The sequence below is a fragment of the Ochotona princeps genome, chromosome 7 (genome assembly GCF_030435755.1).
Source record: "Ochotona princeps isolate mOchPri1 chromosome 7, mOchPri1.hap1, whole genome shotgun sequence".
Lineage (NCBI taxonomy): Eukaryota > Metazoa > Chordata > Mammalia > Lagomorpha > Ochotonidae > Ochotona > Ochotona princeps.
In genome coordinates this window covers 64,562,576-64,584,681 of record NC_080838.1, presented here as the reverse complement: position 1 = coordinate 64,584,681, position 22,106 = coordinate 64,562,576, and the positions used below count along the sequence as shown (strand labels likewise).

The 22,106-nt window shown below is 40.2% G+C and overlaps 1 protein-coding gene across 4 annotated transcripts in view; it reads right to left on the bottom strand.

Moving 5' to 3' along the window:
- The window catches only part of PAQR3 (progestin and adipoQ receptor family member 3), a 29,172-nt gene that overhangs the window by 5,553 nt on the left and 1,513 nt on the right, over positions 1 to 22,106 (bottom strand). Inside the window, exons 2-7 of one of the 4 annotated variants that reach the window (XM_004590619.4) lie at positions 19,614 to 19,776; positions 14,465 to 14,620; positions 10,864 to 11,061; positions 8,584 to 8,674; positions 6,432 to 6,580; positions 4,026 to 4,660 (exon numbers count right to left, since the gene is read on the bottom strand). In XM_004590619.4, coding sequence (XP_004590676.1) covers positions 6,438 to 6,580; positions 8,584 to 8,674; positions 10,864 to 11,061; positions 14,465 to 14,620; positions 19,614 to 19,776 — 751 coding nt within the window. In that variant the 3' untranslated portion in view covers positions 4,026 to 4,660; positions 6,432 to 6,437. Of the gene's footprint in view, positions 1 to 4,025; positions 4,661 to 6,431; positions 6,581 to 8,583; positions 8,675 to 10,863; positions 11,062 to 14,464; positions 14,621 to 19,613; positions 19,777 to 22,106 lie in introns of those variants that run through there. The other 3 variants (XM_058667168.1, XM_058667169.1, XM_058667170.1) reach the window with 3 other exon arrangements.

The following is a 22,106-nucleotide window of genomic DNA, read 5'->3' as shown; positions in this document are numbered from 1 at the left end:
TCAGTATCCACCTGTGGACAGCTGGGAAGCAGTCTGAATCACAGTGTAGCACAGGCACCCACGCATTGTGTTACTACTTAGAGTTCTACCATTAGAGCTGGACTTCAGCAGGTACTTGGCCTTGCGCAAATGCAACTATTACATTTGCACCTTCCCCCCTCCCATTCTCAGGTTAATACTGCTAATGCAAATGTTCATGTAGGTGTTCTTTAAAGCTTAACAGATGTAAGTTAATACTTATAGGTGGTGAGTAAATTCATTCACTACATAGAGATTTGTATCAGACACTTTTTTCCCCCTAAACAAAATCTTGTAATGTGTTCACCATGTGCTTCTTTGACTATTTAGTCCTTGGTCTCCACTATAGCTCACGAGCTTCATCATGTAGAGAAGTAGTGGATGAATGAAAAGGCCTCAGGGCATACGCATGAAACACCCAGAGTTTTATTTTTTAATACACTGAATAATTTTAAGGGACACAGATGCTGATAGAGACCCTTTGGTTTATAGTGTTGGATAAAAACTGAAGCTATTGACAAGGTTTCACGTATTTACATTCTTTTATTACAGTATAGCTTCATGACTTTCCTTTTTGAGATTGTAGCTTAGGGCAAAGATTTCAGATGTGACTTGAGATCCAGTGGGACATCAATGGAGGAGATTCCTTTGTGTTGTAGTAGAGGCATTTTCCCAGTAAGTACAGATTTATCCTGTCCATTTCCACTCGTTGCCTCCTACCGCCATAGTCAAGGTGTAAGCCATTCCAAACAGTGGCAGTCCAGGTCATTTCCTTTTAGGAATTATGAGAATAAAGCAGCCTAAGGAACATGAAAGGATTTAACATAATACCTGGCACACAGCACTCAACAGAAGTTTGGCTTCATTAAGGGATAGTCCATTTAAGGATGTAAGGTTCAGGGAAGAAAACCATTATTATTTGGGTGTGCCTCTGCTTCTGTGGGATGTAAAGCAGTCGCAGCTCTAAACCTGTTATCCCCTAGTATCACTAAGGGAAGTAAACTACAACATTAGCAAAAATATGAGGCCAAATTTGTTCCTTAACAGCTTTAATAATGCTTGTTGATTTTGAATCATCTTGTTAAAAATGGACCATCTGCTAAATTACTTTAAATTAGCAGTTGGATAAACTGTTAATATTAAAAAGACCAGCTTTTATGCCATTGAAGAATGTATCTGTTAAGACAAAAATTAGGCGGAGGAGGAATTTTTTTTTTTTTGGTTGGCTTGATGAAAATGTAACTATTCATATTCAGAAGTATAACCCCCTCATTCCAGTTCTCAAAGTGTGAGTGCACTTGGGCATGTTGTGGTACGTGGGTTTGGAGATAGTTGCACCTTTCATTCCTCCCTGGCTCACCGTTCAGCTGGTGAGAACTACTACATGGCACCCACTCTTCTGTGTTTTTCACAGAAGAGTATTTTTATTATTCACCTACTCTGCTTGGTTTACTTTAGATTTTGGTACTTCCCATAAACACTGTTAGAAGGTAGAAGAATTAAGGTCACTGCTTCTGAAGAGTTTGGCTGTGTCTGTCATAGTATATGCAGAATGTACAGTGAAGTTGTCTCAACTTGTCTTTTCTTTAAAAACAAAATTACTCTTGTCATTTTAGGTCTAGTTATTGAGTTGACATTCTACTGTGAGAATGAGATGACATATCTACTGTGAGAAATAACATTAATGATAGTTTATTTGAGACTTTTATACTTTGGTGTTTTATATATTTAGAATATATACACAACACGCATGCACGTGTCCCATCTCTCTGTTATGGAGTTAATGTGAATTTTAAAAAACAGAATTGCAACCACAATCATATCTCTCAAAGAATATTCACTCCTGGTGACAGTTTATGAAAGCCACTAAAGGAATAGGCAGATGAAAATGCAAAGGGTCATGACTGGGGGTTGTATGTTATTTTAAAATGTCTAGTGCTACTTTGAAAGAGAAATGTTTATTACTATGCTCTTTTTTATGACTGAAAGGTCATCAAGTAGTAAGCAGTATAGAAGCTACTTTTTAATTGCTGGCAACAGCTTTAAGTGCACTTTCTGTAATTACACTTCCATTTTTTTTAAACTTGAATTTTTCAGAAGCCTTTTATGTACCACTAAGCAAACAACTTTAACTTCAAATAGGTCAGATTTACATCTTGATCATATTTCTAACTGTTATAAAGCAAACTTGATAAAGTAACTTTGGTCCCCAAACAGCTGGGAAACTGTTAGGAGAAAGAGCTGTCCTTTCCCCCATCTCTAAGCACTAACTGATTTTATTACTTTACTGCCTTTACACTGCTTGTTCTTTGATTGAATTCTGTCCCTGATTCACCTTTTGTTTGAAATACAAAATTATTTTCTTACTGTATTTATCATACCTACTGTTTTAATAATCTGCTTTCTTTAAATGCAATAAAACCCAAATGGATTGCATATTCTTTATAATCAATGGCTTTGGAGCTTTTTATTACTTGTCTGTCTTATTAAATGTTGTTTTGGATATAAATTTCTCCTTAGGTCTTCCATTCAAATCACACATGCAAACATTACATATGAGATTGTGGAGTCAGAATATTTGCACCTTAGAATCTAAAAAACTCGTTAACCTAAAATCTTCCAGGAAGGATACTGACTAGAAGCACTTTTTCAGCATTAACATTGCTGACACGCATAGTGGGGATGTTAATACAAAGGCATAGTTTTGAATAACCTTCTTGATAACTTAGTTGGCACAGTTATCACATTACAATTTGTTTTGTAAACTCTTAGGACTGGTAGTACACAATTATAATTGTAAAAATAGGAAAGATGCTTTGGCATATTAACAAAATACTTACTATTGGTTGGATGGACTAAGCTTGGGGTCAGAGGATCTCAATATTACATTTCACACACTGGAGTCTAGATTGGTGATTTGTGTCTAGGAAAGACACAAAGGATTCATCTTATTTTTAAGGAATGAATTTTTTGTTCATTGTTGGATGTAATAATGTTTAAGTATGGTTACATGAAATCTAAGGGTGCTAAGCAGCAAAATATCACATGAATAGAAAAAACTCATAAAAATTTTACAATGGGTCACTATTCAAATTCAGTTACAATTTTTGAGAATGTATGCTGCATTTTATACTATTTATTTTGAATTATCCCATTTTAAGAAAGCTCAGTATAAAAATCATACATAGCATAGTTAATATCCTTATAGTGAAAGTATGAACATTTATGTGTGATTGCATATTAAGTCCAATTCGGGTGTACTGTTGAGGTTATAGGTAGGGTAAGGTCGGATTTTGGTGCTGTGTTCACAAAGAAGACCAGACACTCACTGGCTGTTGGCTTTGGCCCTCAAAGACAGCTCTCCGTAAGAGACCCTTGTTACTGCCCTAACAGGACTACAAACGGTTCATGGAAAAACATGGAGTTAAAAGGTAAGTTTAAGTTGGTGCAAAAAACTTGAAATCTGCATATTTAAATACACATTTCGATGAATTCTGGGAGAGTCCTAGTATTAATCTTTCCTTCCAGATTTTAAAGGCAGCTTCAGTTTCAGATTATTATCTCACCACCCCCACTCAGAAGCCTATGGTCAGAGTTCAGGGACCTTGGTACAGCAGCACCCATATCTCCTCTTTCAGCACAACCATAGTTACTGCGATCATGCATGTACCAGGTGCTTCTGGCCTCTCCCATGGACTGGCAGTGAGGGATTTGCAGGAATGATAACTTTACGTGCTTATAGACTTCCTTAGATCAGTAACTGGCAGGAATTCAGGAATGCAGGTTTTGCTCCTTGAAATTTAATACAGGGCAAAGTATCACATTAGTAGGTGCCTGCCAAATGGAGAATTGGTCAGCTTTATGCCAGTCAATCACAATATTCACATCAGATACTATTGTCCAGGTAGGATGTTATAAAACATTATAATTATAGTCCATGAAACGTCATTCCAGATTCTAAAATACTGTCTTAAAGCTGTTATGTAAAGAATGACAAATAGCATTGATATATTTAGTAAATCTATTTTATTTACATAATACATATTTTTTTCATGCAGCTTAATGAATTGCACTCAATGTAATAACAGACACTACACTTTGCTATTTGAAATTGGCTTTAAAGAAGGAGATAACGGTGTGTGAGTTAAACTACAATCCTGGAAGTCACTATAGACAATTTAAAATAGACATAATTTTAAAACAGGGTGTGGCTAAACAGCTTTTACAGTTCACATATAAGTAAAATTAAAACCAATCTTTCTTCTTCAGTTCTGTAGCTGGATAATATTCTTTTAATCTCATTTTAATAACTAAAAATACAAATAACTTAAATATATGTTATTACACGGCTCAGATTTATATGCAATTAAATACTATTTAATGCCAACAATGTCTCAGAAATTTTACCAGTAGTGCTGCGCACACAGTAGGTGGTCAACAAAGGTGAATATGTAGAGAAGTGTTTACAGTTTGACAGGAATCAACTGATTCATTTTCTAATTTACAATAAATATATATCATCGTAAAGATAAAAATGAGAGTAAACCCTTCTTAAAATTATCATTTTCATAAACAGCTGCAATGTTTGCATGACATAATTCTCTCTACAGTGAGACCAAACACGTTTTAAATTCAAAGAAAGCTGTCAAAAAATACAGTATACCTTATGTGTTAAATTCAAATGGTAAATATTAAATCAATACATAACAAAAATAAGAATTTAAAAAGCGAAAGCCAAAGTTTGTCTTTTTTTTTTTTTTAATTTGGAAGAGATTTTATAATAAAAAATGGTTCCATACCCAAATAACTGGACTCTCCATTAACCTGAGTGTGACTACTCAGTATTATTTTGTTTGGCTAAAATGCCAATTTAAGAGTAAGCCAAACAAAGGATGTTTTATGGGAAATAATATCCTACTCTGGTAGACCAAAATCTTTTACACCTAGCAAACACATCAAGTTTGTGGCTTTACAAGGCAAATAACCAGCTTCAGAGTAGCATTCCATCCTAAGAATGGGTATGACGGAACATGCCCCGACTGAAGCCACTGGGGGAAAGTTCTCCTTGTGGCGATACTAGCATAGCAGGGCAATGTTTAACACTACACTGGAAAGAAGCATTTTACAGATACACAAACTGAGGCACATTCAAGCTTTCCTGTACAAAGCATTCTGGAAATAAGCTTCACCAGCTTCAACTTTTTTTCTTGATAATAATTGTGTTCTGATACTATTTTACATTCCAATGAGAAACCTAAGTTTTTATGAATGTCTTTAAGGGATTTAATTAATGCATATGAAAATACCAAACTAAAAGGGGGTCGACAGACCTACGAAATATATGCAAAATGGACGAAGGTTAATGCTTCAGTTCCAAGTATTAGTGTTTCTCGGGGTTGTGTGCGATGCTAAATACATGCACAAACAGATGAATAATCCCATCAGCCACTGCGCATCTGCATGGTTTGCTCTCAGACCGGAACATGCACATCCATGTCAAGGCGTGGCTATCTATACAGATCCAATGGGATCTACAGATGCCATATAGCTGGGAATCCCCATCATCAAGAAATTCAGAAATACAAATTCTGAAAAATGAAAGGTTTTCTGGCATTGGGATGAAAAATTTTCTGCAGTCAACGTGCAATTAAATTATTATTTGGAAACATGGTATCTAGAATTAGAAGTCTTGGAGCCCAAAGACTTGATAGAATCTGTTGCCTAAACATGTGATTAGTTTCTAATGTGATGTTTATCTGAGAAAATGACAATGCAAGTGTCTTTTCTTTTCTCAATATCCTTCCAAAAGGAGTAGAAATTCAGTTTTTGTTCTGGAAGCTGAAAAACTTCACTGTTGCTAGGGAGCAGAGAACTTCTAGCGAAAGGAAGCAATCTCTCAAGTGCCAGTTGCTGACAGAGTATGTGTTGAATGGCTAGTGATTATGCAGAATCACTCTCCTGGCTTGTATGAATACTAAGCATAGGCTGTAACAGACCTTGCTGGGATTAGGCACTTAAATTTGACAATTTACCGAAAATATCTTCTATGTAAGTAATCACACAGGATGTCTCCATTTTCTAATGGAAATGAGCCCTTCCTAAAGAAATCAAGCTGGTGTGAAGTAAAATAAACCCTATTTCTACACTGGCTTCACATTCACTGTGCAGGTGTCTCTTATGATTGCCACCTAGACATCATTTTCTGTATAAACAGCAGATTAATAGTTTTCAGGGTCCATACAGAAGTTATTACTACACAGATACTCAAGGATATATTTCTATTTTTATAAAGCACTACTCATGATGTATCAAACAAGAGGAAAAAAAAAAACTAATGGAAACCTTAGAAATAGTGGGGTATATAATTCCCCATTACATATTGCTTAACAATTGAATTCACCAGGTAGCCATACCTGAATTCACAAATGTGAAACATGGTCAGGACAAGGCTTGCTATGTCTATACTGCATGACATACACTGTTGACTGATGCCACCAGTATAACATCACTACTGCAAGGACATGCCATATCTGGTGGCTTGATCCGAGGTAGTTCAGTTGTCCTGGAAGGGAATGCAGAAAGAAAACAAAATCGAATGTAACAGTTTCACATTTAAAGAAAAATACATTGCTGTCTAGCAAGTAACAGTAGAAATTTTTTGGTAGTTTCTAAGTGCCTGGAGACATTTGGGTCTGAGTGTTTTCAGAAAAGGATAAATTCATATTGGCTCTACTTTTAAGGTTTTAGTCATTAATGACAAAAGTAAATGTTAATATTCAAATTATGCTTTCAAAAACTGAAAGTTTATTAATTTCAGGAACTTTTGCTTCTCATTCCTTAACTCTTGACAGAGTAAGAAACTTTATGAGTGAGATGCAAAAGACACTAGTGTTTCCTAAATCTTGCGGCAATTTAGGCATCAATCTGCAAGCAGCAGATGTTGTATTCAGATAGCAAGAGATGAAGCTTATTGAAGCGCTTATTTCAAGTAGGTGTGCATGGAGAAAGCGAAAGTGTGATTAATGAAATAATCCATAAAATAGTATAGTTAGTAATGGGGTAATTATCTAAGGTGGATCATTTCGCATATACAACCTCAGCAAACAATCTCTTTGTGGCTAAACGTCAAGTTCCAAGCAGATTAGGTATTAAGTGGGAAGCTGGTTGACTTGTTGAATAAACAGTTGGACTTCAGGGCTAACGATCCTCAAAAAGCAAAACCATGTTTCATAGACTGCAGTTTACCCTACCCACGGTCCTCTTAGTTATGTCCTATCAGATCTTTAAACATTTTTTTCATTCTGGAGCAAAGTATAGAGAAAGAAAGCCCCACTTCTGTTGAGTGACTGGCTGTATCTCAGGGACATGTGACGATGATTAACTTTCGCTATTTTCTTCTTAGTGCTGGGTGCCAGAAAGCTGAAATCTATTTTATAGAACCTTACGATGTATACATAGTAGCTCCACTCCTTTTCTGCTTATACTTTTCCAGTAAATGCCTGAAAGTGTTGATAGTTTTTCATATACATGCATACATACTGATTTTTCTTTTTTGTTTTTTTTTTTTAAAGATTTTATTATTATTGGAAAGCCGGATATACAGAGAGGAGGAGAGACAGAGAGGAAGATCTTCCATCCGATGATTCACTCCCCAAGTGAGCCGCAACGGGCCGGTGCGCGCCAATCCGATGCCGGGAACCTGGAACCTCTTCCAGGTCTCCCACGCGGGTGCAGTGTCCCAGTGCATTGGGCCGTCCTCGACTGCTTTCCCAGGCCACAAGCAGGGAGCTGGATGGGAAGTGGAGCTGCCGGGATTAGAACCGGCGCCCATATGGGATCCCGGGGCTTTCAAGGCGAGGACTTTAGCCGCTAGGCCACGCCGCCGGGCCCCATACTGATTTTTCACACACACATACCAATGGCAAGGTTTAATTTGTAAATTAGGCATAGTAAGATATTAATAATACTAGAGAAGTAATACAGCTATATGAATGTGGTCACTTTCTCTCGAGTCAAGCCAGATACTACAGTATCTGTGTCCATACTACAACTGAACACAGGTAGCTGAAATATCAGTAGTAAAATGGCAGATAAGTGGAAGGGGTTTACTGTGGTGTGAAGAGCTCCTAAAGCTCGCTTCTTTTGATTAGTTTCCTTTGTCTCTTTCATTCTCTTACTTTTTGCTTTATGTACCTTGCCCTATAAAAAGTGCTTCTGAAGAACCAGTTGATATAAGGACATGTAAGAAAGGAAATGGTATTTCATATTCAGAGCTCTACTCTTTGAAAAGAATAAAGGCTGGGACACAGAAGATTTCCAGAACCCAGTGCCAGTCTGGTCACTAGTTCCTGACCATGGATGGTGGCAACCTTGCGTACCACATGGAACTCAGGCGCGGTAGGTGGAAGCCCTTTGAAAGCTGTAGTTTTAGACGATGTCTGGGAATAGACGGACCCTTCTGTAATCAATAACACTGAAAAAAAGTCTGTTTGGATGCACTGAACCATTTACCTAAAACATATTATTTAGAATAAAGCTGCAGGACCACCTGAAAGAAACACTTACCTGGAAAGTACCGTTCTGGCACTTTGGAAATGTAGAAGAGGAAAGCAAGGAGAGCAATTATATACATCACAAGTACACGGGGCGCAAAGTCCTGAAAAGCAAAACAAAACATGGTGTTCCACTGATACTACAACTATTATCAGACTCCTAGTTTATTACTAATGTTGTGGTGAAAGCTCGGGAGTTCATCAGATTCCTAGTTTATTACTAATGAAAGCTCAGGGGTAAGTCTGAATTATTCTGATGGAAATTGTGCAGTCCTAAAGAACACACCACTGGGAATATCCTGAAGGTCACTCTACTATAGTGGTAGAGTCTTAATACTGCTGAATGGCCAAAGGGTGCCAGTTCCATCTACAAAGCAGGTGTACGGGTGGAATACGTAGAGGAAGGGAGTTATCAGAATAAGCAGAGACGAAAAACCATGGCAGTTGGTGCACAACAGCACACTGTTCTGCTAGCCCAGATAAACAGTACTCTTGCACACTACTGTAAGAGGCACTCCACCTCGCTGTTGATCATCTGCTGGAAAGGTCTTCCCAACCCTGAGCAATCAGCCAGTTCTGCTTTGTACATCCAAGGATGCTTCAAAAAGTTTGTGGAGGATGGAGTTCAATGTAACATTTTTTGGCACAAAAAATTTTTGAAGTCATGTGAATGAGAGATCTTCAAATAGCTTATGAAAAGCGTATAGTATGAAAAAGTTCTATGTGGTTTTAAAAATTGTTTTGTTCCAAAGTAAGTGTCTTTTAAAACAATACTAATTGTTTTTTCAAAGTATTTAATTTCATTTTATCTGAATGGCAGAGAAATAAAAAACATTTTCCATCCACTGGTTCACTCCAACAATGTGTACAGCAGGCTGGATATGAGCAAGATGAAGCTAGCAGCTGGGAACTCTAGCTGGGCCTTCTGCATAGCTGGAAGGGACCCACCTACTACAGCTATTATTTACTGCCTCCAAAAGCACACACTGGCAGGAGCAGGTGGAACGGGGAGACCAGATCTGAATTCCAGCACTCTGACACAGCGTGAGGGTGTTCAAGCAGGGTCTTAACAGCTAAGTCCAGTGCCTGCACCTCAACTTGTCTTTTAATTTCATCTTCCCACAAACGCTCTGATGTAACCTTGGATATGAATTCCACCTCTGAGAGCCACTGGCTTTCCAAGGCCATACTTCTCTTTTAAGGCTTCTGGAGATCCTTTACAGTCCACTAGCCTAACAGATCTTGTTCTCTGTCATCGTATGCTTGGAAGAGATACAGTCACAACATACAAAATTTTGCACCTTTTATTTCAACAGTCAATTATTGATTTCTGGTGAGAACTGAGCTAGAATGGCAGTTGCCCAATCTATTTTCTTCCTTTATTTCCAGGGGATTACAATGTTTAAGGTAGCAGGATCACTGACATCCCTCATCACTGTCTCCCCGTTTTTTCAACGTCCCTTACGAAGAAAGCACCACCTCTGTCGTCACGCTGGACAGATCATGCCAATCACTTCACTCTTCCCCTCTGCTGTCACTGCCATCATGCTGGCGAATGTAAGCCCAACACTCCCTCTTCTTCCAATAAAATCTGATTCTTTGAGATAAAGCCAGCCTTTAAAACCCCACATTCCAGATCAAAGTCCCACTGTAACAAGTGAATGTGACTAAACCTAAGCCTGATTTCTAATCTGAAGAACACTGCGATCTCACCAATGTTCTTCCTCAGGCACAAGTGTTTCCCCATAACACCTAACCCTACCAGCTCTTCTTCAATTTCTCAATATATTTTCTTTGGCAGATTAAACATGTCTCATTGTACGATATCCAAATCTTTATCATTATTCTCAAACTCTGGCCTAAATTCCAGTCCCTACCTTTATAATCCACATACACCCAAACTGAACAGGTCCAGCAGAAAACCACAAAAAAATCCTTGCTAATCACTCTATACCTCTAGATCTTATCACTCATTGATCTTAACACTGCCCAGCAGATGGAACAGGAAACCGTGGGACTTGCTTTACAAATCAGGACCGCGGATTCATATACCACTACGCAGCACAAAGAGTGTGTAGTGGCAGAGAATATATCTCAGAAAAAAATAGCAGTCACTTCACCACTCTTTTTGTATACAATTTCAAAGACATGAAAAAAAATTATGAATTCACTATGCAATTAAAAATAGGCTTACTAAGGTCAAAAGCCAACTACTTTATAACACTCTACAGGGAAGAAATAAAATTGAAAGGCAAAAAACACACACAAAAAATACTGCCTGCTCTTGACTTACCTGTACAATGGGAGCACCAATGCCTCCATTGAGCCAAACCCAATGAAGAGTAGGGATCACTCCATATCCCGAAACAGAACAGAAGATGATAGAACGGAGCCTCTGCCATTGCTGTGTGAGGTAATTAGGATGAATCTGTGCAAAGAATACTGCCAGGATCATAGCCAGCACTGTGATCAAGTACACTTGGCGCCAATACTAAAATAATAAAGAAATCAAAATTTCATTCTATTATTACAATAAGGGAAAGGTAAGAGTAATTCTGTCCTCTAGATCACACACTCCAAATGTGATTGTCTTACTTCCTGAAAAAATTTATGTTCCAGACAACTGGTAGTTCCTTAGGATGATAAACTAAATTACAAAGTGAGTGGTACAAGGTCACATTTATTCATACAAAAGCATTTTCCGAGTACCTGTTATCTTCCAGTCACAGCTGTAAGCCACCTAGAGCCAAAGCTAACTAGGCCACGGGCTGTCCCAATGAGCTCAGAAGACTGTGGGAGAGCAAATATGTAAATAAGGAACTAGCATCTAGTGATATATACCTTAACTTGGCTGTGAAAAGAATGTTGCAGAGCTACAGAAAGAAAAACAGTTGACTTGACTTAGCATAGCTTGAAAGATGACGCCTAAACCAGGTTTGGAGATTCTGTGGTGAGAGAGACCTCTCAAAGAACAGGAACAAGACACAGCAGGGGAACTGTGAGGAGAGACTGAGCAAGCAGGCACCCAGCAATGCGGGAACAACAAGATTACTTTAAAAAGGAGATGATACAACATTTTTTTAGAGTGATTTTTCAGAAAGATAACTGAATGATGTCGGTGGAGTAAACATGGTGACAGGCAGCCATACAGTCATTTTTTAAACTGACTTTTTACAGAGATAACTGACTGGTATCAGTGGTGACAGTCAGCCAGTTAGGAAGGTGTCAGAAGGTTCCTTCAAGCAGAGACAAGGGGCTTGGCTGGACCCCTTGTCAAGGTGGATGTGAGAACAGGTGCAGGAGGCATTTCTAACACAGATTACAGTCTCCAGGTGGACTGCATGGCAGAAGGGCGAGAGAGGAAGGCCCAGCTGTTTCCTGTTGAATGGCCCTATAAGCAGCTTCTACTGTAGAAGCAAATGAGCAAGCCTGATGGAGGCCTGGCGTTGTGTATAGGAATGTTTAATTCAGAATAGGTTGAGTTTGAAGGGACTGGGGGACATTCAAGCATTGAAATACATAGCTGAAAGGCTGGTTTCGCAGCTCATAAGTTAGCAACATAAAGGACAAGAGTTCATAACCTGGCCTCCAAGAACTTCTGCAAGGCAGTTAACTCCCTCAAATAGCATGTTATGATGGGTTAGGTATGTGCCCAAATGTACAGTCTCTGTGACAGAAAGGCCACTTTTCAAGCTCATCCGGAAAGCAATCTATGTTCCTTAGAAGTTAAAACATCCACGATAGCAATGGGTTTTTGGAAACAATTAGAAAACCAGAAGAAAATGATTTTTTTTTGTGAGCTCATGGACTGTATACTGTATGAACCATAACAGCTCCAGGAACTCCCTCTTCTCTACTGTCTATTTCAGACTTCAGTTTTTGTGATAGGAGTGTTACAAAGTATCCCAACTTGCTGTTTGGGAAGAGGTAAACAATGAACAACTTCAGAGAAATACAGAACAATTCAAATACTGTATGACTCCACTGAGAGCTGTATTTATCTTCTGAGCTTTTCTTTTCCGAAGAGGTAAAAACTTTCACACAAAATAAGTAAGTCAGAAGGCACTCATAAAATTCAATTAATTTATAAGTCAAAATATAAGTGCATTTATTATATGCTTGTGCCCCAAATTATTAGGCCTAAAAAAATTAAATGAGTCATGTTTAAATGGCTACAGTTTAAAAATGCTCTTACACAAACTCAATTTTTAACTTTTCTTTTTGCTGATTTTACAAACTAGCTATGTTGCCAGTTTTCTGTTATTGAGTAGAAACTTAGATTTTATTTAAAAATCCAAAATAGAGGAATCTTGTGCTGCAGACAATTTTCCCTGCATGTGAAGGCTGGGGACTGCGCGGCTTACAGCACCAACGGGGCCATGGGAGCGGGGTACAGCACCAACGGGGCCATGGGAGCGGGGTACAGCACCAACGGGGGCCATGGGAGCTGGGTACAGCACCAACGGGGGCCATGGGAGCTGGGTACAGCACCAACGGGGCCATGGGAGCTGGGTACAGCACCAACGGGGCCATGGGAGCTGGGGCACAGCACCAACAGGGCCATGGGAGCTGGGTACAGCACCAACGGGGCCATGGGAGCTGGGTACAGCACCAACGGGGCCATGGGAGCTGGGGTACAGCACCAACGGGGCCATGGGAGCGGGGTACAGCACCAACGGGGCCATGGGAGCTGGGGTACAGCACCAACGGGGGCCATGGGAGCGGGGTACAGCACCAACGGGGCCATGGGAGCTGGGGTACAGCACCAACGGGGGCCATGGGAGCTGGGTACAGCACCAACGGGGCCATGGGAGCTGGGGTACAGCACCAACGGGGGCCATGGGAGCTGGGGTACAGCACCAACGGGGCCATGGGAGCTGGGGTACAGCACCAACGGGGCCATGGGAGCTGGGGTACAGCAGCAGGAAGGGTGGGCTCGACTTGTGACTATGATTAGAAGCAATTAGTAGGTAAGCTGTTCCTAAAGAACAAGCTCTGTTTTTGTTCTGGAAGGGAGACAAAGAACAAAGGAAAAAAACTAAGAACACCTAGGAGAACAGGAGGAAAAGGGTAGGGTTGAAGGTGACTTTCTGAAGGGGAAAGCTTGAGATGCACTGAGCCCATGGGATTCATTTGCCTTTTTTCGTGCACCATGTGATGACACACAGGTGAAAGGTTCTACACTCTAACATTTGGTAAGTCAAGTGCTAGCTCAGGTGCTGTATTATCTGGTCACAGTGTCACAAATGCTGCTTTACACAAGGGGGAAAAGTAGCTTTTTGTGACATCAGGGACAGAGAGCAGAGCTGACCCAGGACTCAGGATAGATATATCTTATTTTGATATCTGCTAAAGACACACCCATATGGTCTTTCTCTAGGCCTACTCTCATATGTAGAGATGCGAAAAGGAGAACAAATTTGCTACATAAAAAGTTGGGCCAACACATTCACAAATCTAACAGAGTTCCCCTCTATCTCCACCCCCCGCAAAAGTGGAGTTAAGGATTAGAAGGGAAATGGAAAATAGCAGCCAACTTCATAACCTTAACTACTGCTAACTTTAACTTCAATTACGTAAACACAAAAATAAAAGATATGTGGCTGAGGAGCCACATAACTATATGGAGTCACTAGAAAAGTAGTTAAATATTTATAGCAATGTCTACATTAAATTTCATACAATAACTTGAAATATTCTTTCAATCAGAAAACAGTAAAATAAATATTGAACTATTAATAGATGTTAGAGACCACAGGGCCCTTTTGAAAAATAAATTTATGCCTCCATAAGACTTTCTTAATATTATACTATTCAGAAATTCAAAGGAAAAGTGGTAGGAAAGCTTCGTACCTATATGAAAGTTGGAATGTGAAATGTCTTAAAGTACTTACATTATTACAATAAAACGCATAAAATACTCCTGAGACATAGCATCCCAGTATTCCAATAGAAATTCCTGCATAGTCTAACGCCATCCATCTTCGACAGGTTTTCTCTGATCTATGGCAGGAGAAAAGGTGATAGCCCACAGAGCAAAGCATACAAACCTAAAAGACACAGAAAACAAATATTAACAAAGTGAAACAGAAAGAAATAAAAGTAACTCATGCATGATGTTCAGGAAGTGGTTAAGATAAGGCCCAGGCTTTCAAGTAGAAGACACCTGTGTTTTAAAGTAGAGGAAGCCGTGTTATTTCTCCAAGCCATCATTTCTTCATGGGTAAAGCAGGGATGATAATTATAAGGAATTAAATGGAAAACAAAATCAATTTTACAATATAAAAATTACAAGTAATTTTTATTTTTAGTGGAAAAAGAACTCAGTGTACATAATTAAAAAATATTATCTAGGCTTATTTTGATCCATGAAAGAGTTTACTTTGAAAAACATACTTAGTACTTAAGAGTACAGGAGTGGGGGCTGTGGGTGGACCAGGCTGGGCAAGAATGAAGTGCCTGTTGGCACATGTGTGGGATGGGTCTGGGGGTGGGTCAAACTGGGCTAGGCTTTAGCACCTGCAAGTGCTTGCAACAGCCAGAATGGGTGTGGGACAGGCTGGGCTAAGCTGTGGCACCCACGAGGTCAGATGAGAGCAGGATCTAGGGGTGGGCCTGTTGTAGCACTCTCTGGTGAGAGCTGGAATGGGCGCAGGGCAGATGGCTACACTATAGTACCCACCAATACTTGCCAAGACTAGGGACTGGCCACTTTAGGCTGGACTGCAGCACCTGCTGTCACACACAAGCTACAGGGCTGGGAAAAGGCCTGACAGGGGAACTTGGCGAACTTCCTTGCTAGGCTGCAGCTCCTGCTGGTGAGCCCAAGAGTCAGAGATGGGGGCAGGGCAGGCCAGGCTGAGCTGTGGCACCCAGTCAGCATGTATGGACCAGGTCTGGGAATGGGCCAGGCTAGGGGCAGTCCATTATACACACTGGCACAAGCGAGAGCCAGAATGGGGTGTAGGCTAGGCTAAGTTGGATTGCAACACCTACTAGTCCACATGAGGGTGGGCCAGGTTGAGCTGGCCTACACCACCAGATGGCAAATACCGACACTGTGGGTGGATCAGGTAAGACTGGGTCGCCCTGACTAGGCTGTGGCACCCCATGGTATGCATGAAGACTGGGCCTGTGGTGGGCTAGACTGGGCTAGGCCACAGCACCCGTTGGCTTGTGTGAGAGATGGGACTGGGGGTAGAACTGACCGGGCAGCTGCATCCACTGGTACTGGCATTGGCTAATGGAGGAACAGACAATCCTGACCTTGCATTGGCTGGTGCATATAAAAGTCAAGTCTTGAGGTCACCCTAGGCGAGGCTTCTTGGCAGACCCCTAAACTTGACTGCTGGACTCAATCCCTGGTACCAGGGGAAAAAAAACCACAAAATATGTGGTCTGATTTTGTAGTTATATGCTGGGACTGGGCATCCTCAGTTGTTGATGTCTGTGCAGTGAACAGCATGCCCAAATACACATGGGGGACATGACAGCAGGCTCATCTAGGTCAGCAGAGGACACTAAGTGCCTTATCAGAGGAAGAAAAGCAGAACAAGTTGGATCATTCTCCTGGCCAAGCTTTGCAACATGTTCTGGGTCTGCGGATGCACTAAGATAGACTTGGTCAGCCAACTGATGTTGGAAAGATTTCCTTAACCCTGCTGCAATGAAGCCGGGTCTCTGAGGTGTCACCAAATGAGAAAAAAGAAAAACTGAAAAATTTGTCCCAGCTGCCTTTCTGCATACCTTGATCCTTCCCACTCTACTCTGAGGCTCACATGGGCATGCATTCTTCTCAGCTATTTAAACCATATTAAAAAGAATATTTTAAATGTATTTAGGATTCAAGACCTTATATTAACACACACACACACAATTGTACAATGTTAAAAATGCAAGCCCTCTCCACTCAATCAATTCTCAGGGGTACGTACTGATAATATCATGTGTCCTTCCAGATATTTTTAATGCATTTGTCAAATACTTGTGATACAGGAGTCTACACACACACTTTGAATATATACATTTCTTTATCAAATGGAATCATCACACTATGTATTTTCTTCTTCAATTTACTTTTTTCACTGAAAACCTTTCACAGAGCTTTACTGTCTCCAAGAAAGAGTAATCGTGAGCTGATCATCTGTGTTGTAGTCAAGAGAAAAGTCGATCTGATTCTAATAAACAATAAGCCTTCCAGCCAGTAAGTACCTGCTGCATGTCACACACTGGAGGGGAAGACAAAGATTTGACAGAAACAAATGAAAAACAAGTGTTATAAGAAGTGCTACAGGATAAGTCAGTGCGGGGTGCTAGAAAAACAAATCAAGGAGGGCAGGCACTAGCTCTGTAGTTGTAAGTGTATGTCTGAGAGTGGGGGCCAGTAAGAGAAAAGGAATACCATAGAAGAACTGTCAACTGGGGTGGATATTAAGGTTTAACTAGCGTTCATGAAGTGTATGAAAAAGCTATGCTCCTGGTTTCTGAGGGGTTACAGGGGAAAGTAGCATACTGAAAAATACCATTAAATGCCATTAAGATGCCATTAAAGAAAAATGCCATTAAAGAATGACATCTGGGCTTCTTTATGACAGTTGTGTCACAACTCCTGTACATGAAAGGCTTTTACCAGCATTATGGGCTGGGGATACTACTGAACAGTGTAAGTGTGCGGACTAGAAAGACTAAGATGAAAGGTTATAGCAGCAGTCCTGAGGAACAATGAGAAGTGACACTGAGTGTGAAGCGAAGGAGACAAACAACATAAAGTAGGTGCCACTAATAAACATTTTGTAAGCACCTGCTAATTGTAAAAGGGCATCCAGTTATTTTACATCCTGATCATTAACTATCAAGCTTAACCAGTTCCCAAAGGCTCAGTGTCAATAGTCAATAACAAGACACTTAGCCCCAACTTCACTCTGAAGTTGTGTGGCTTTTTGGATACTATGCTACCAGAGTTTGTTGACCCAAATATACATCACTATGAATCTTGGTTATTTATCTTCTCCGATTATCTTTGGGGGTTACCCCCTGTAAACCTAGAAAACACAGAGGTGTACTCAATGTGGGGGCAGGATCTGAGTACTAGTGATATAGAGCAGGTTTGAAAAGAGCAAGCAGAGATGCCTGGACCTTGGAAGCAGGGAGACAGCTATGAAGGTAGATTGGCAAGTGTGAGGTAACCACGTAGAGAAAACGTGTAGAGGGATTTGCACCCAAATGTCCCAATGTGGTTACCTCTGGCCAGTAAAACATCAAGTAATTTACTTCTTCCTCAAAGTTGTCTGCTTGTATTTCCACATAAATAGTAATGCTTATTTTACTGTGAAAAAGAAAAGAAAAAAAACTATGGTATCACAGGAGAATAGTGTTAGTGGAGAACCCTATGCCTTAAAGGAAGTAAACTAGTACTTAATGAGTTCTGATTGTTTGTTTAAGATTCATCTATTTCTACTGGAAAGTCAGACCTACAGAGGGAAGGACAGAAAGATCCTCCACCTGCTGATACACTCCCCAAGTGGTCACAACAGTTGGAGCTGAGCTGATCCAAAGCCAGGAGCTTTGTCTGGGTCTCCCCTGAGGGTGCAGGGCCCCAAGGCTTGGGCCATCCTCCACTGCCCTCCCATGCCATAAGCAAGGAGCCGGATGGGAAGTGGGGTAGTCAGGATCCTGGCACATGCAAGGCGAGGACTTTAGGCTACTGCATAGGGCCCAATATATCTGATTAAAAATGAATGTGTTACTGCAAGAGTTTTTTGAAAACATGAAAAAAAAATGCAGCAAACTGAATGTTTCAGTTATGGTGAAAAGTTTCCTTCTATTGAAAATCTCATTCGGTCAAGGAAGTCAGTGACACATACCCTCTAGCTTGATAAGAAAACACATCAGGATCTGGCCCTTGGCCATCTCTGCCTCAGCTTGCTCTATTCTCCTGGGATTCAACCTCAAGTACCCAAAATACATGCCAATCCAAAGAACACTAATTATATTCTGCCACACAAAGTGTATTAATCTGCTTGGGAGGACAGCATTGAGCAGAAAGAATGAGCAGGAAAGAAAAAAAGTTATGTCTTCCAAAAATTAAATGTAAATGTAATGCTACTAATTATAATTATGATTTACTATGCTGCTGTTGACCCTAAGCATTTGGGAAAATTGAGTTAATCGCAATTTTATCAAAAGAAAAATAAGAAATCTCTTCACATAGCCCAGCTGAGCTCATCTGTCTTTATCAAGTTGTATAACGTGTATAAGGTGGCTGTATTAGCAGTGAAGAAAGGATCTTAAGGTCCTGCTGCACAGCCCCAGGGAGGTCACCATGGCTTTGGGCCTGCTTCTTCACTGGCAACTGTCATCACTGTTTAGACATTTTAGTTTTGCAATTCATTATTTCTTAGGTAAATAAGGAAACTAATGTACAATCTCTCACCCTGCATCAGCTGTGGTAGGAGATGAAGGAATAAAGGGAAGGTGTAGCATAGATGAGAAATCTTCCGAAGCGATTTTTAAGTATACACTGCTGTTTTACTTCATCAAGAATACAATCAGATTCAAATCCTCATGTTACTCTTAGAAATTCTTGGTAATGCTAAGAAAGGAAATCTTAGTAGCCAAGTGAATGGGGGAGATAATGATGTGTTGTTGACTGGCTGCTGGGGAACAGATTTGCTGTGCATTTTCTGGAAACATTAAGACTGTGCCAACTCTGATTTGCTGTTTGGGAATACTGTTCTTTTATCATATTTATGATTACTCTGACAGGACCATACTTCTAGGCCCATGATTATGCACTGAATAGCAAATAAATGCTGTGTGATTAAAAAAAAAAGTTAAACAATTAAAAGAAACAAGCAAACAAAAAAAAGTAAATCTTCTCAAAATCTGTAGAACTTACTGAATTTCAAATATGCTTTTATAACAAATCCAAACATACAACTATAACAGCTGTTTTGATGCTTATGATAGCAAATAAGATGAACCAGGTGCCATTTGCTTACGAAAGTGCTCTTGACCAACAACAGTGTCTGTGAAATAACTTACCTGGAAGCAGAAAAGACAAATAGAGCAAATCACAAAATCTTCTCTGGATGCACTTGCAGAAGGTAACACAGATGTCATGTCATAGATCCCCAGGGTGAAGAAGAGAAAGAAACCCAGCAAATGACTCCAGATGTTAACCGTCTCATTAGATAAAATAAACAAGCTGCAAAAGTAAACAAACATGCAGATCAGATTCCCACTGGTTGCTAACACTCAAAAGTTCAGGACAACTTTGGGGAGTTACCTACTACTTGTTCTATGCCCTGAACCTCACCTGCGCCTTTTGGCATTTTATCATTTAATTAACCTTTAAGTCTTTCCACATCCCACCCACCAAGAGATCTTAAGGTTGTTTTTTCGTTTGTTTGTTTTTGTTTTTGCTGCAACTCTACTGTCAAGCTCACCATGTTACCCTGTCTGTGTGGCAGTATCTCTGTTTAGTTTCCCATGCCACCTATCCAGCAACCTGTCAACTCCCTGCCAGCCACAAACATTCCTCTTTGTAATACTTTTGATCAAGCACAGCACCTTGCTAAGATTATTCTCCAAATATCTACGGCAATGAATGTGCAGGGGAAACCTGATGTTAGAATATTGGTTTGAAAATATTAGGCATCTGGGAAGCTGCTCAATGCAAAGTTAGACTCACTCTTACAATATTTTTAGTAAGTACTCATTCAAATGTCAAGTTACATGGACGGCAAAAAAGCAGAATAGTACAAGCTGATGCCCTGGAAAGGTTCTTCGCCATGGTTATAACCAGGATAACTGCTTGTCTAAGTACTGGAACCAAACTTGTTCCTAGACTTTATCCTTTCAGTAACAGTAGGAAATTTGTTTAAATATGGGCATTGTGTTCACTGTTTCAGAATGCCCTAACTGGTGTTGGCAGCATAAGTTGGTGAGGCGGTATGTCACTATAACCAGAATTCAAGAGGCTTCAAGAGGCTCACTGTGCGGCTCCCCCGCCACAAATTAGCTCTGCAATCACTAGCAAGTTCCTTTGCCTCTATGGGTTTCCATTTCTTCATCTATAAAATAGTAGAGCTGCATCTTAATGCTACAAAATGGATAGGGCGTATTAGATTACTGAAAATTGATTTCATAACTAAAGACTAAAATGTTCCTGCAAAAACTAATCTTTCTGTTTAAATTATGTGTGACTGATTCAGACATCCCTGTTTGCCAGCATTAACATGCCACTCTGCAGAATTTGCAGTGGTCACCCATGGTTTTCCCTTTTCCATTTCTACAATAAACATCACAAGGTCTCAAATAATCAAATAATTAAAAATAAAGTGAATTGTGCATCATAAAATCCAAACTTTACCCTTTACATGCATCAAAGGTAAAGACTACTTACAGGCAAAGGAGGGAATGCACAAATGTGCTGGGAAATACTCAGCATTGTTCTGACAGTCAGCATTCTGCTCTCTCTTTAGCCCTAAATCTTCTCATTTTGTGAAAACCTGTATAACCTGATTAACTGTAACAAGAGGCAGTATCTTTCCATAATTTTTCCTACTAAGAGATTTGGCACAACTGGTATAATCAAGAGAACATTCTCCTCACATCCAAAGTTTGTCTCAGTCATTCTTGAATGGTAAAAAGCGGGCAAAGGAGGGACCAGGCGAGATCCAGATGGTGGGTAGCGTACTTCATAAAACGTCTCACAGCCGGTCTACCCCGTCACAGGAAAGGTCGTTCTGTACCTTGTCCAGGCTCAACGCCTCCTCCTCATCACTGCTTGACATCACTGCTGTTTGTAAGTGCTTATTAAGTACTGGGCCTTGTGCAGTGTTTTACATACATAACCTCACCCGTCCCTTCCTACCTCCTGAAGCAGGTACTGCCATCATCTGCTGCTATGGTTTGAACATGATTTGGTTCTAGCATTTACATACCACTGCAAACCCTGAAGTCTTAAGTTAATGGTACTAAGAGGGCTCAAAAAAAAAAGTGATTTTGTTGTTTACAAGGTGGGCCCAGTGGGAGGTCCTAAGTCACTGGGGGCATGCTCTTGGACAAGAGTTCTCACCGGAAGTAAGTTTAAGCAGGTTTTAAAAGCTGAGCCCAGGTGCTCTGCTTCCTGGGAGCCACCTGACTTTCCCCCACAAGTGCTGCATCACTGCGATTTAAGTCTTCACCACCCTCAGTGCAGCCAATGGGGCCACCACACCTTGAACCTGAGCCTTCCAGACTGTGATCTACATAAATCTGATTCCTTCCATAGCACCTATCCTGGGAATTTTCATTTTTTTGTCAAGAAGCTGACTAAAATACCCTAGTTTTTACAAATATGGAGACGTAAGTTTCTGAGAAGTTAACTTTGGCTGAAGGTCCCACAGCTGTTTAGTAGCAGATTTGAGCACTCAAGTCTTTTTAAATTCAAGGGCCCAAATCTAATGCACTGTTCTTCGTTCGTCATTGAAAGAGGTTTGGACCCTATATCAGGATGCATAAGATCATTTCTAAATGGGTATAAAGTATTGA